At 35.3% G+C, this 14,598-nt stretch overlaps 1 protein-coding gene across 1 annotated transcript in view; it reads right to left on the reverse strand.

Annotated features, from left to right (window-relative positions):
* Positions 1 to 14,598, reverse strand: part of par-1 — a 110,330-nt gene that overhangs the window by 25,498 nt on the left and 70,234 nt on the right. Inside the window, exons 3-11 of the mRNA XM_073077858.1 lie at positions 14,135 to 14,234; positions 13,324 to 13,472; positions 12,734 to 12,841; positions 12,025 to 12,147; positions 11,279 to 11,414; positions 10,335 to 10,470; positions 9,473 to 9,657; positions 3,318 to 3,430; positions 1,386 to 1,485 (exon numbers count right to left, since the gene is read on the reverse strand). Coding sequence (XP_072933959.1) covers positions 1,386 to 1,485; positions 3,318 to 3,430; positions 9,473 to 9,657; positions 10,335 to 10,470; positions 11,279 to 11,414; positions 12,025 to 12,147; positions 12,734 to 12,841; positions 13,324 to 13,472; positions 14,135 to 14,234 — 1,150 coding nt within the window. The remainder of the gene's footprint in view (positions 1 to 1,385; positions 1,486 to 3,317; positions 3,431 to 9,472; positions 9,658 to 10,334; positions 10,471 to 11,278; positions 11,415 to 12,024; positions 12,148 to 12,733; positions 12,842 to 13,323; positions 13,473 to 14,134; positions 14,235 to 14,598) is intronic.

The following is a 14,598-nucleotide window of genomic DNA, read 5'->3' on the forward strand; positions in this document are numbered from 1 at the left end:
CTATATTAATTAAATTATATTATATTTTATTTTTGCGGGTAGAATGTGTATATGTATCGCCCGTGTTGTTAAACGTTAAAATAGCAGTTAGTAGTCATATTATTATCGTTTGTGACCCTAACCACAGATTGAACTAATAGATTCTATAGATAAGATAGATTAAATAGAACCAAAATTAAAAATATAACTGTAAAATTGCAAAAACAAATTGCAATTGAATCAATTATAATTTTCTACTTCTAATTATTTAAATAATTGACATATCTTATACATATTCCCTGTAACTCCAAGCCAATACAAGTAAAAATAAAAACGGACAGAATATCGTAAACATAATAATAATATATTTACTTATAGATTACATCTATATATTTATGTATTTCGTGGACGGCGACCCAGTTAGGACAAGCTAGGCCCCCATATTATACCACCCTAAGCTGCGATTCGTATTGAATGACATAACCCAAGCGAATTACAATAATGTACAAGATATAATGGATGATAATTGTTTATTTTTATACCTATAATATCTTAAACGTATCAAAATATGATTTATTTCCAGCTTATTATTAATTTATATTAGGAAATGTGTGTAAAAGGCCTTTCACAAATCAATAAATTTGTTCAAATCTTCATAAAAAAATAATTGATTATAAATAATGAGTAATGTAGGTTCCTATAGTGTTTTAAATAAATCTAATATTCTATTAACAAATTTAAATGTACTTTCATATAACTCAAAATTAGGAAATATATAGATTTTCGAAATATTTTTCATATTATTCTGACGTGTGTCTATTGTTTTATTAAATACTATCATCATCTTCTATACAAATCCGTCGATGAGTATATTAAATGTGTGTGTAATAGTGTAGAAGTTTCAACGCTAACATATAACTACGACTGTTGTGCGAACACGGAGCACTACAGGGGACAACTTTGGGTCCACACATATTCATCATAGACAGATTATCATAAAGAATGAAAGACACGTTCGTATCATCATGGGCATATCTACTTATAGTGTTTTAAAGATATGATATAGATAAATTTGAACTATGTAAGAAGAAACTCATTTACAAAATCAATACTAATCTTTCTTTTTGTACAATAATATTCAGAAAAATATTTTTTCAATTCAATAATATATTAAGGTCAATAAAGACTAATATATCGTAAATATGACCATGAGTAGACCTATCTACAACGACACATAGAGGTATAATAAACAGTCGGAATAAAGAAAAATCAATATATAGCTTAGAAATAAAACCGAAAGACCCTACGACGACATGTATTACTAATTATATAGAGAGATAAATAATAATAAACACATACATATATGTATGGGAGGTGTGTGTTTGTGTGTCTGTATGTCTGTTTACCTGCGTGCGCGTTTGTTTGCGACGAGGGCTGTTGCTGACCGGGTGCCGCTGTGTTCCTCAATGAGAGGGAGGAACCTGATCGACTGCCGTCCGATTCCGGCTGAAATTGTGTAAAAAGACATGTATTTTATTTTTTTGAAATGCCAAATGAGGCTGTTGTCTTTCTTATGGTAAGTGAACATCAGTCAGCTTAAAAAATGATTCTAGTTTTATTTTAAGTCGGTTGGAAATGCGTTGTAGTTCCTTGGTATTTTATTTTATTCGAAAAACTTAGCGTTTAACTTAAACTAACTAAATAAAGGATTTACACAAATTTAGGTGTTTCATGATTTTAACTTAATTCTGTTTACTCTTACACGTGACAATATGTCAAGATTCAGTTACTAAGAGTCTTATTTTATTTTAAGTTGCTATAAAAATAAATTTATAGCACTCTGTGACCTAAACCCGCATTTTAGCCACGCATTTCTGTGTCCAAAGTAGTCGATTTTTACACCGTACGAATATTAATACACTACCCTCACAGTTGTAAAAAATAAACATAGCTATGAACGTTTCATACTTTTAAATGCCATTTAAAAATTAAAAGTGAGTAATGAGTATTTTGTTTAAAGCTATAATTATGTTAATATTTTATTTTGGACGTATTTATAAATGTTTTTACCATTGTGTATATACTAAGCAATAGCATCACTATAAGACTAACTGTTGGGCTTTATCGAGTTTTATTGTTTGTTTTGACTGTGTATTTTCGCTACACACCATAGTAGGAGATATTTAAATTAGGAATCATTATCAAAATTAGCTATAGTACTACTCCAGTAGAATCTCGACTAAGCGACCTATTTGTTGTCCTATGTGTTGTATTTGTGGCATTCGGATTATCGAAAATTTGGATAATTAAGTTTATGAAGAAAAGCTATTTAAACCGATTTAGGAAGGTAATGTTTTTCATTTATTTATGTATTTTTCATTCTTTGGCAAACTCAAACGACTTCATTAATTTTGACATATGATGTGTCGTTGGATTCGTCTAAATTGTGGAGATAACATAGGCTATATTTTTAGCAATCGGGTTTTTGTTTTTTATAGTAACTTTTTAGTTGCGATTTGGCGACTTTCCAGAATTTAAATGCACATGTCACACAAAATGTGGCTGATTTGCAAGGGTTATTACAAAGTTACTTGTTCACGTTTGTCAATCCGAATAATCGCGAATATTTATAACTAAGGTCCGGATAATCGATTTTCTACTGTATCACTAGTATTAGTCATGTATTAGTACATTATGTGATTGCTTATCATGTTTCTTTAATACGTTTGGGTGGAGTTCCCTGTATGTAGCCTAAATGGCTTAATAGATTTCGACGTATGTGTGGTGTTAGATTTGTCTTTATCACTAGAGCAGAATAATTACTAAATTTTCTAAATCAAGACTTTTTCACATTAAATTTCAATGGTTGTGGTTGTGTCACATTTTTATTGCTTTTTTAATTCATAATTTTTAGTTTCAATCATTTATAAGTTTCAAAATAATTATCATATTTTTTCATATTACTTTACAAGTAAAAGCGGGTTTATGTCACACGAGCTATAAAATAGTATACGATACTTGTGACATAAGTAGCCTATTATCTGCACGGCGTTTAGCACCCTCGCTGCGCTCGGGCGCTAACTTCACGCCGTGCAAAAATAGGCTACTTTGGCCACGCGTATCGTAATGTACTATTATTAAACATCATGTGTGGTATCCATTTGAATGTGATCCTGGTCTTAATCATTAATTAGCAATCGTTAAACTTCGTCCGACGAATTACGGACAGCTTAAAAACATTAAAACATGATCCAATAAATCATGAAGCAGCACAGCTGAGCTTACTCCACACCGCACCACCACCTGTAGACCACACACACAAAACAAAGTATACTAACATCAGTGCTTTTCCTCCCAAGCAGTAGATATGTGGCGAACACGTCGTCATACTTCGCCTCGGCCAACGAATACTCGATCTCTTGCCGATTGTAGCCCAAGCACACTAGCGCCTCTGCAACACGAAACGTCAACTATTATTATGAGGGGTTGGAATGAGAAGGTATACGACGATATTTCGGCTCTTTTAAAGGACAAATTATGATAAATATTACGAGAAATTATTTAAATTGTAATAGTATATGAAATTTTTAATGTGGGTAGTATTAAATTAATATAAGAAACATGTCTATTAAAGTTATATCAGAAAGGCGTATGTGAATAGAGTTTTAAATAATTATTGCATTAAAATCTGAAATCATCAAATGGATTTGAATTTTTATTTCTTTCATTTACTTCTCTTTAAAGTTGTACTGGGATCATGAACTGAAGACATAATTCATTAATAAGGGTAGTTGAATATGCGAAAATTTTCACAAAATCATGCAAATAATATACATAGGCTTACATACGCTTGTCTCATATAACTTTAATACAATTTATTAACTGTATATATTATAAGAAAATTTTAAAAATATTAACAATATATCTATCATTCAGTTATTGTATGTCGAATTTTAATTTTAAAATTTATTAGTACTACTCGACTATTAAGAAAAATGTCAAATTGTAAATCACACAACATTTTGAAGTGTACATTATAAAGTATTAATTATAAATAATAAAAAAGTTGCATAAAAAATAATATTCAAAAAGAAACTATTCAAAATAAAAAAGCTAATCTATTTCTATTCAAATCTATTAATATTTTTGAATTTGGTGTTATTATTTTTGTATTAAACATGAATGAATGCCAATGACGCGTACGTAGCATGCTTTGCGAATAAAAAAAATTTGAATAGTTCCACCTATTTCTTGAATAAATTTCAACTTAGCATTTGCCTATGAATACAACAACATTTCTATACAAAACATAATAGTATCTTCCAAGGGGCGACACTAACGCCACCATAACATTTAATAATTAGACATTGAAAGCATTTCTATATTAAACAAGTCATCGTTATAACATATGTGTGTGTGTGTGTTATCCGTACCTTTCTTTTGTCCTTCAGAGTAAGAGTAATTTAAATAAATTAGTATTTTATTTCATTAAGACATAATAATTTTAAAATGTAATTAATAAGTATCAGGCGTTACTTTGGCGGAAATCCATTTTTTATAAAATTATTGTGTGAGACCACTCTGCAATAATTCGCAAACGAAGTGTATAATAGTTCTAAATATATAATGAATAATAATAATCAATAATCGGAAAATATTTCATTTTTAATCGATGTGTGTGTAAAAGCGTCGGACGCCGTGTACGTACATACACTCTTGATATTTTCGTGTGCGTAAACTTTAAACCAATCACGATAGTGTTCATAGATTGGTAATAAAATATATTTTATAATTAATTATCTCTTTTCGATATAAGAACGGCACGTAAAAACACCATTTTCAATTAAGCTTTCTCATATTAGTCACGTACTACTTGCACTGTAATCAATAATGAGGTTGTACCCGATAGCAAACTACCATTTTACTTTACTTAATTATATGTTATTCAGCGTTTTATGAACGTTATATGAAACGAAAGATAACATTTAAAGTAGCAATATAGTCGAAGATTTGTCTACATTTCTTATAAACGGAAGCGGTCGTGCTTCGCTATACTCAATTTGTATATATGCAAAATATTTAAAAAACTTCAATAGCGCGTTTCAGGCTACACGTGGCGCCATCTCTTATCATAACACCGAAACCCGCCACATCAAATCCCACACCATGATACACTTCAACGACGCATTATTGCAGAGTGATCCCATCCCAATTTCACATCAAAAATTAAATGGACAGACAGTCAAAAAAAAAACAGATTATTACCAGCGTATCGTCACAATCACCACAACCAATGCCCACATGCTCAGACGCCACTAAACAGGCAAAACTCACCGCAGACGAATGCTAAGTTGACATGTATAATGTACGTACATATTACATGTACGGCAAAACGTAATGGTTAGAAAACAGCGTGACCGGGAAATGTAGGAGGAGTCACGTATATTAGTTGGTTTGGAGTTATGTTAGACTTTCGAAATGCTTTGTATATGGACTTTTTAATTTAACAGGCTGGTAACAGCTGCGTTCACGTTGGTATTTGAGTCTCTCTCTATACACTAAACAGCACTGCCGTTATTATGCAAAAAAGGTGTGGTTGTGGTGCCTACGGAATCGAGACACGAACGGTCCCCCCCCCCCCCCTTAAAAGTCCAAAAGGTTTGTAAATCAGATTGATATAGCACAGCCACTCATAAACATGGTTTAGGTGTCCAAGACAGAGAATCCTTCGATGTCCTTGAGAACTAAATTAAAGAGGATCCCGCTTTATCACACCCTTCAACCCGAAATCATTACACTGTTAAAGAAACAGATTAATATTAGAGCAGTGTTACTATGAAACATGTAATATTCTCTAGAAAAAATTATATAAATTAATTTCAATGGTAACCAACACCCATTAACGCAGCTATAACGCGAACACAGCTGATACGCGCCAGACATTAATTATAATTATTATGACAACGATACCAATCATGCCACCTAACGTACCAAAAATAAAATTAACAGTAAGGCGAGATTTTTTGTAGATTACATCACACGCATTAGGTACCATCACATCCACTCGTTCAACTCTCCCCCCTTTTCCATCGTTACTAATAAGAATAGACAATATCCCCCACTTCTCCTACTATAATCTCATGTCACATTAAAAAAACAATTATCAACTTCAACCTTTTAAATTTTTAAACGAAAAAACATTACTGTCCCACTGATCAAATAAAAGCAATAGACATCACATGGTGTTAACGATATTACGAGGAATTTATTTTTCTATGACCATAAAAACGTTACTTATTTTTAGGATCCCCTGATCGCCATCGGAATTTTCTACGCTAAGTTTTTACTTCATATAATTCTTTTATTGATATACAACCATGCTTATGTTATTTAATCCCTCCTAGCCCTCGTGTGACGTAATCTACAAAAGACCCCAACAAACATGCACACATTTCTGAAAGTCTAACATTATTCGTCTGTAAAACAAAAACACTAGCTGCGTTTTTTCATTACGCACGACACGACACGATATCGCACATAACACACGACGTATCGTACGATTAACAGGATTCTAGTAATAACAATACATTCTTACGTATATCTTATCATTGTATTCGACGACGAACTATCGACTCAACTCAAAATAAAAAATGCATACTTGTTAAGTAAAATCATTGCAGTGAAAATAACTTGAATTTATATCACCACACACATGGCTAAAAAGTCTTAAAACTTGTATAGTATAATGAGAAAAAGTACCATAGAAATATATAGTAAATTCAAAACGTCCCCGCGATTTGTCGTGTCGTAATCGTGTGCTGTAAAAACGTGCTAACGAAAAAAATGACCCGCTAAGAGTGCATCTCTAAACAGAAACCATCGACGCACGCAACACTTGACGCCAAAACGAAACGGAAATTAACTCAAAATGTATAATATAAATGCAAACTATACACACATGACACAATGTAACGGATATTACATGCGAGAGGCGAAACAAAATGTATAAGAATTGATGCGATTCTGTCTTGTTCGAGTCACGTAATAAACATGTATATAATAGTTAGTATAATGGATTATACAATGGGAGCAAACTTATACAGACTGATAGAAAATGTATGGAACCTTTGTAATTTTAATATTATCTTTATATACTTATATTTTAACTTTTAAGGATATATTTTACTTTATTTTCACTATATTTATTTACACTGATCCAATGCATTCGAAAAATGTATGAGAAAATGATAACGCCAAAAAAAATAAAGTTACATACATTTTAGGTCGATAAAAGTCTAATCTGTTTATTTAATTAAGTAATAATTTAATAGTAATTTAGTATGTGGGATATTATGTATATGTAAAATTTTGACTGACGACAAGACAGAATTCGCAAATTTACACCCATTCACTAAAACGAAGAAACGGACACAATATCAATATGGATTCACGTATAATGGACCTCTATTTATTGACATATCTTATAACATATGTTGTATAACAAATTATATATCAATTTTCATATTAATATTATTTTACTTCGTTGATTTTTATATCTTTCTATACAAAAATGTATAACTTTCTCAATATCTATAATTCAATAATTATACATTTTATACAAAAAAATGCAATGACGTTATGTAAAATTATTAAGTGTATAACTTTGATTATATACTTTAATAGTCAATTTAGCATCAAAATTACAAAGTACCAAAAGTCAAAATTTGTAAGCACAACAAAATTTTTAATTTCAATTATACATTATATTATATCATGTTATACAACATATACAGTTATAAGATACGTCGACAACAACAGACTACGGTCCTGCGATGCGATCACGTACCAACTTGCGCTGTGGCCGTTACGAGGTAGCGGTGTTCGCATGAAATACACAAATAAACGTTAGACAACAACATTGTAGCCGATTGACTTTCGAAAATTGGTTTATGTGAATTAGACTCTGTGAGCGTTGGGAAGTAACAAAATGTTATATTGTACGCTTGTTATACAAGTATTATAAGCTGTATAATACAACATTATTCGTCCAATTGCATTTATTATACAGCTTATTATAGAAGTATTATAAGCTATGTAATACAACATTATACATCATGTTGTATTGTATTATACGCTTATTATATAAGTATTATAATCTGTATAATACAACTTGGCGTATAATAGGTTACTGTAAGAGATTTTTGTCTGAGTGTTATAAAGTAGTTTTTTTCATTTATAATTATGTAACTTTTGTTTGTTGTTACCATAACACTGCTATGTATAATTCTTTTGTATTCCTAGATATCATCAACTTTTACTTATATCGATGACATCAAAAGTCAATAATTATTCCTTTAAATTTAATTATTAATGAAAATTAAGATTATTCTTTCTACTTATTTCATACATTTGAAATGAGTACCATACAGGAATCTTCCTAAGAGTTCACTTAATCCATTAAACACTTTTTATTCGCTCGTAATCTTTCAAATTGTATTATTGTACGAGTATTTGTATTATATTCTTATCGCTTACAAATGGTATAATATCCCTTATCCTTCGAAACCCTTACCTTCTTCGGCGAACTTAAGTCAAATATAATATCATAACTAAACTACAGTATTGTCTGTAATTATAATTTCCTAATTGTAATCCCAGTTCTATCGCCAAGTGACCTACAACATACGTTCTACGAAATAATAATTAACAATCCACATAGACCTCGTAGATATTTCAAATATAAAGGTGTAAGCCAGGCCCTATCCCCACCAATTTCGTCGGGTATATCTTTTTCAATAAAGACAAATCTATGAACCTTGAAACCCTCGATCGATACTAAGTACCACTGGGGTATTGTTTATTTACAGGTTTATTTCCCCGACTGCGAATTTTAAAGATTTTCGATCGCATACATGTCATTTTTTGACACCCCACAGCCCAAGCGGCTCGACGGATTTCAACCTACGAGCTATCTTTATATACGGCTAAATCGTGGGAATAAAGTCTACACTTTCAAGCAGTCGATTTTTGTTGTTTCCACAATATTTCTATAATATTCAACCCCCACCTACCTACTAAACTGTAGGTAACATAGGCTACACTTTCACGCAGTCATACTTTTCTGTATTTTGTTTATAATGTAAGAGTAGCAGACGAGCATGCAGTCCACCTGATGGTAAGTGGCTACTGCCGCCCATGGACTCTGTAATCAACCCCAGATAGGATTAGATATTCCTACCTGAGGTCGGCCACAGATGCGCCGCTACCCCTGAGGACTAAGTTGGAACGCCTCGGAAAACACTGTCTCCCTTACCACATCCTTCAAAACGGAACACAGCAGCGCCTAACACTGCTGTTACAACAGAAATAGGTGTGGCGGTGGTGCCGCCGGAGTCGAACCTCAAAGGGTTCTACCATCTTTCACCTATAATTAATATTCTAGCTATACTTTCAACCAGACTCTTTCCACAACATCACCACCAAAACCACTGACCTATCCGCTTGTGGTCCTTGAAGTCCTGCTGGGGCTCCACGTACGGCCGGAGCTCGTCCTCCTCGTAACCGGTATTCATCCACTTGTCGCGCATTATGCTCTCTAACGATGCACGCTTAGCCGGATTCAGCACGAGGAACTTCTTCAGTAGATTCTCGCAGTCGGTCGACATGTAGAACGGTATTCTGGAAGACGTGTACGGGTGGGGTTATAATTTGTTTTTGAAGGAGGAGTGTTACAGCGGCGGTCCGCGGTCGAAAATAATAAAGTGGAAAAATCTCTGAAATTTTTCACACTATGCTAAGAGCTTTCCGGGAGGTGTGTAGTATAAAAATATCACCCGTTTGAAGAATTTACGTTCCTCATTTGTTCAAGAGTGGGAGGGGTAATCCTCCCTCTAATCCTATAATAACAACGCATTTGTGATTGGCTTCAAGTAGAAATCCTGTTCTAGGAGTTGATTACAGATGTTTATGAGCCCAATGATGATGCATGATGTTTATAATCACGTAAACCCGAAGAGATATTTGTATTAATCTTATAACTTTCAAGCTCTATCACCTGGAGGGCGCCCGCTACCGCAGGCGCCAAGTACCGAACCACCCGCTTAACAGTGGGCCTGGTCTATTTTGGTAAACATTAGGAATCCGAGGGATATTGGACCACCTGAGAATCTGCCCGGGCAAAGACAGAATCCTCGAGACCCGAATTTCCTGCCCATCGCCCTTATGTTGACATGGCCGCTATATATGTGCTTCCGGAGGGTAAGACGTCCCTCAGCTAGCCAGCTCTTCACCCTTCTCCTCCCCTCCACTCCTCTCCCTCCTCCTCGTCCACTCCCCCCAGCCCCCAGCCCCCTCACCTGTACTTCCCGCGGAGCACCCTCTCGCGCAGCTCCCGCAGCGTGGAGCCGTCGAAGGGCAGCGAGCCGGAGACCAGCGTGTACAGGATCACGCCCAACGACCACACGTCCACCTCGGGGCCGTCGTACTTCTTGCCTGGGGGTACGAACAAACAACAATTTAATATTTATATGAATAACCACAAAAAATGCCATAAAAAGTGGTGTCAAAAGTCGACCGTCGACTATTCTATTACCTTCAATAAGCGAATGTAGTTCGAACGTCCCTACAGATGACAGACAACAAGCTCGTCGACCGACTCACTTGATGCAAACAAAGCACGGAGTCAACAACCTTCGGCAGACAAAGTAGTTTGCAAAGGCTGGCAAACTACCGGTTGTAAACGATCCTCCTCCTCCTCCTCCTATCACACAGTCAGTGGAACCACGAAGGTTCCTCCTAACCTATCCTCTGAAGGTGGTAGGACCCTATGTAGTTCGATTTCGGCGGCACCACCGCTACTTCTATTTCTGCCTAATAACAGCAGTGTTAGGCGCTGCTGTGTTCTGGTTTAAAGGGTGTGGTAAGGGAGACATACTTTACCGAGGCGTTCCAACTTAGTCCTCAAGGGTAGCGGCGCATCTGTTACAGATGTCCATGGGGCTTGATTACAGATGTCCATGGGCGGCAGTAGCCACTTACCATCAGAAGGACTCTAACACCAACCACCACCACACCATCACATGGACATCAACCACCTTTGGCTGACGAAGTAGTTTGCAGAAGCTGGCAAATCACCAGGTATAAACCAGCCTTTATTACTACTGAAGACTAAAACAATTCCTTATCCCACAGTCAGTGGAACCACGAAGGCATCCGCCATATTACCACTGAAGACTAAATCGTAACTCCTCCCATCACATGCAACCACGAAAGCATCACCCAACCTCAAACCCGCACTCACCTTGGAACAGTTCCGGCGCGGCATAGGGCGGACTGCCACAGAACGTGTCGAGCTTAGCGCCCGGCGTGAACTCGTTCGAGAAACCGAAATCCGCTATCTTTATGTTCATCTCGCCGTCTAACAGGAGATTTTCAGCCTGAAACATGAAAATTTACATTGTATTCGACTTTACATAAATCAGATTTGATTTTAAGCAAAATTGTTATTTTCTCAAAATTGATCCCTGTGGAACTCCTTTTAAATTACTTCGTAACATGAAAAGTTTCTATCATATTAATATATATCGGTTTAAAATTGTTACAGTATTAAATATAAAATAATATTTTTAGAGTTTAAAAAGCGTTTCAAAGCAATCGATATAGATAGGTTAACAATTATTATTTAAGTTATTACACCTACAATTTCATACTTTCGATTGGATCACATCATAAAAAGTTTTAATCAATATTTTTGTATTTAATACAAAATACAAAATTGCATCAAAAGTTATAACCAGGTAATGAGATGGTAATGGTAAACATAAACAACAAAAAAAAAATTAAATTTTACATTCTACTTCTTTATAAATAGATCGAAAATTTATCGCCAGAAAACATATATTACACGTAATATTCTTGTGATAAATAGATCAAGTGATGATGATGTAATAGATATAACTAAATAAGATTGTAAAGATTTATAAATTCCTTTCAACAAATAAATAATAGACAAAACGTACGAAGTTACTACAGACAATATTCACACACCTTAAGATCCCTGTGAATGATCCGTTTCTGATGACAGTACTGCACCGCTGACACGATCTGTCTGAACTTCGCCCGCGCCTCCTTCTCCTTCATACGACCGTGAAGCACCAGGTAGTCGAACACCTAAAATGATAACACAATAAAATAAAGTTAGTATGAAATCACTACCAAATGGCAAGGAATTAATGGATATTGTTTTATTCGAACTATGTAATATCAACTTCAGTAAAACAATTCCTCAGTCGAACAACTCTTTAAATGTAGATAAAAGTATTTTACTTTATAGCCATAGGGTAACGATTTTGCAACTAAATCATGTAGACAGCAGAAACACTTACGCGACCTGACACAAACGACGTGACACAAAGGGACCTGTTATGGACTCAAGGCAAAACATTGGCTTTTACAAAATAGTTTTGCGAAATTCTGGTACTACCACTAGGTATCACCTAAGCACGGACTACGAATAGATCAAATTACTGATGAGGTCTCAAATTATGTTGTAATAAGTATCATAATTTCATATTCTCGTTTTTAGTAGGCAGTGATAACTAAAAACATCTTTGCTCTTGCAAGCTGATGATGAAGTTTTACAATTGACGTCTTTTTTCATCTGTAATTTTATCTTCTACTGTTTATTTTTGGGAGTTACATATTCTTTATTTGTATTTCTATCTAAAAAATAACTAGCGTCCATTTTAGCACTCACCTCACCACCGGACGCGTACTCCATAACGAGATATAGCGTCTTTTCGGTTTCGATCACCTGGAATAACTTCACTATGTTCGGGTGGTCAAGCATTTTCATTATCCGCACCTGGAAAACACAAAATATATTCAATTAAACCATAACATTCATGTTACCATTTTGTAGTATGTCTGACATTATTTTTAATTTTATATAAATGTATTGAAGTAAATCTATTATTAGAAAACAAATGCCTAATGAGTAAAGGACTGCTTCAGAGAGAAATCTTGCTTTTTGCCAAAAAGGATAAACACAAAATAAATTATTGCAAATAAAGTTGACAGCTTGATCCGAGTTATTCGAGCTTATAAAATAAGCAAGTTGTATTCTATGCCCATAAATTTTCTATAGATGCTTAAGAATATAAATATTAAATCATTAACTAGCGTAACATCTGTTCCTGTTCCTTTACTTCCACTTTCTTCGGCCGTCCCTTCTGTATCCTTCTCCCTCTCGATCTTTCTCACTTCTACTTAACTTCTTATTCTGTCTCTATACTTTTTTCTTTTCCATATCGTTTAGACACATATACACATGAACAGCCAACAAACCTCTCTGAACAGTTTCTGTAGTGAGCCGGGGTTGAGCTGCGTCTTGTCGATGATCTTGATCGCGACCTCCTTGCCCGTGGGGACATGTTTCGCAAGCTTCACCTTCGCGAAGTTGCCCTTGCCGATTGTCTTCAGGAGCTTGTACTTGCCTGGAATTATTGAAAATAAGTGTGATTAATACAAAATTGTTATATAAATTATAGTGTATTTCTACAGCAAACTTAGATGGTCTGAAATTTGATAGAACAAGCGTAGTTCAACCGGGATGGTACTTGAGACGACCACTTCCTCATAAATAGCAACTCCTCCGTGATTGGCCTTTGGTAGAAGCTCTGTTCTAAGTATATTATGTTACAAATATCTTTGAGCGGCATTGGCCATTTACCATGAGCTACCTCAATGTTTTGCTACGCATGTAAGAAGTTGTAGATACTTCTCAAACTTTCTTATATGGCGTATAACCCGAGCCCATATGCCAAGGAGAAGTTATTTGCAGTTCTCCCGGCAAAGTCCGTGATTCGGGAGTCCAGCCATTCAATATGGTGGGCGTTAAAGTCATCCAGAATCACCAACTCCGCCGAAGGACACTGCTGCAGCATTGTGTCAGCCGCCCACTAGACGTGCTCAAATAGTCGTGTTGACTCAACATCTCCGCTGTGGCACGCGTAGACACGGGTCTGCGGGACGCGGAACTTAAACATAACGTCTCAAAGCTTGCCAATTTCATGTCGTTTTTATATCGGTTTTGCAAAATCTGATCGATACACTTTTCCCAACCACTCCAAAAGACATATTTGTTCAAAAAACTCACCAATATGTGGCTCCTCCGAGGTCCGGGACCGCGAGGAGACCCGCGCGCTGCCGCCGGCCGCGCCGCCGCCGCCCGCGCCCGCCGACGTCTCCGACGCGCTCTGTAACGTTCAACAAACCGCAAGTTACGTATTGAAGTTCCAAATACTACACTTAAGATACACTTTGGTAAAGGTCACTCCCGCCTAGCTATTATGCACTGAGAGGGTCATTACTCCTATCGTTTCAGTTCGGAGATTGCACTTTGTTCCAGATATTGAGAAAATTTAGATAGTGTTTGATTCAGGATGTGGCGCCATCTATTGACGAGTTGCGGGAAGGCGCTACAACACTATAAACATACTTATAAGCTATTGCCTTCAAGGAACAATAAATAACCAAGAAATCATAAGTTTTTCCAAATACTTTGAATAATGTTGCAAATAAAAATATGGAGTTCTCTAAACATTTAAATTACTAGCTTCA

Source organism: Epargyreus clarus, unplaced genomic scaffold (genome assembly GCF_041222505.1).
Source record: "Epargyreus clarus isolate Ecla_fem2 unplaced genomic scaffold, WU_Ecla_fem_2.2 ptg000011l, whole genome shotgun sequence".
Classification (NCBI taxonomy): Eukaryota; Metazoa; Arthropoda; class Insecta; order Lepidoptera; family Hesperiidae; genus Epargyreus; species Epargyreus clarus.